Source organism: Morus notabilis, unplaced genomic scaffold (assembly GCF_000414095.1).
Source record: "Morus notabilis unplaced genomic scaffold, ASM41409v2 C11353230, whole genome shotgun sequence".
Lineage (NCBI taxonomy): Eukaryota > Viridiplantae > Streptophyta > Magnoliopsida > Rosales > Moraceae > Morus > Morus notabilis.
In genome coordinates, this window is record NW_010385942.1 from 1 (window position 1) to 972 (window position 972).

General features: G+C 37.2%; 1 protein-coding gene across 1 annotated transcript; it reads right to left on the minus strand.

The window, feature by feature from the left end:
* Window positions 1–27: 27 nt before the first annotated feature.
* LOC112094985 (GDSL esterase/lipase At5g45950-like) lies at window positions 28–928 on the minus strand (the record flags this gene model as incomplete). Its single annotated transcript, XM_024176677.1, has 2 exons — window positions 700–928; window positions 28–274 (listed from the first exon to the last, which is right to left on the minus strand). Coding segments are annotated over exons 1-2 (445 nt in total), but the record flags the coding sequence as incomplete, so codon positions are not given.
* Between the last annotated feature and the right edge of the window lie 44 nt (window positions 929–972).

The window sequence follows — 972 nt, forward strand, 5'->3', positions numbered from 1 at the left end:
CACAAGGAAAGAAAAGGACAAACTAACCATATTTGTGTGGGTTGTTCATGGCATTAACTACAATACCGTACACATCGACGAAGCCGACCTTCATCCGCAAAGTAGATTTAATGGAGCTGAGCTTGAACCTTATCTTGGAATTGAATGAGAGAGACAATTTGTTGTAACTTTCTACACATGTAGTTTGGTCCTGAAGCGTTTTGACCAGAGGCATGCACCCCAGGGGTGGAACTCCTACCACCACTAATCTTCGCGCGCCAAGCCTATGCATTTCCTGTAATAATAACAATAATAACTCATGTAAATCTGTGAGAATCCATATTATTTAATAATTGGCGATCTCCGGATGAACACATGTGAAGTATTAATAAGGGAAATTGCAGACTCCGTTTGATAATCAGGTCGGGGTGGTTTGAACTTTTATGGTTTGAAATGAAAAGTTTAAAATATGTGGTTTAAATTTTTAGCTCAAAAGATTAAAAAGGAGGAAAAATTGGGGGTAAACTTAGAATTCTTAAGTTTTTGTTGGTTCAAAATATCAAATCAATATTGGTTTGAACAAAGTCTCAAAAGGTTTTATTAAGCATTGGCTCAAACCAACTTTTTGGTTCAAAAGACTTGAACCTCTTTAGCAAATGTGATCATAAATAATATACAAGATATACGATCAAATTTAGAGGAGGAACACTTGATGAGTGCCTTAATATTGTCAGCCATGCGAGAGACGAGGAAATTCTGATACTCGTTGAGAGTGTATTGGCTGGGGCGAAATGGGTCCAAGTAGTAGTTTTGGAGAAAGTCGTTTGTGCCCATACTTAAAACAAATATAGCGTTTCTTATGATGTCGTCTGCTCTTTTCTCACCCAAAAGTCTCCTCACTTTCACCTTGTAGTGCATAAAGTATTTCAGCTGTGCCGAAAGAGGTAACACGTTCTGTTTCAAGACACACACACAAAACCAAAAAAAAAAAAA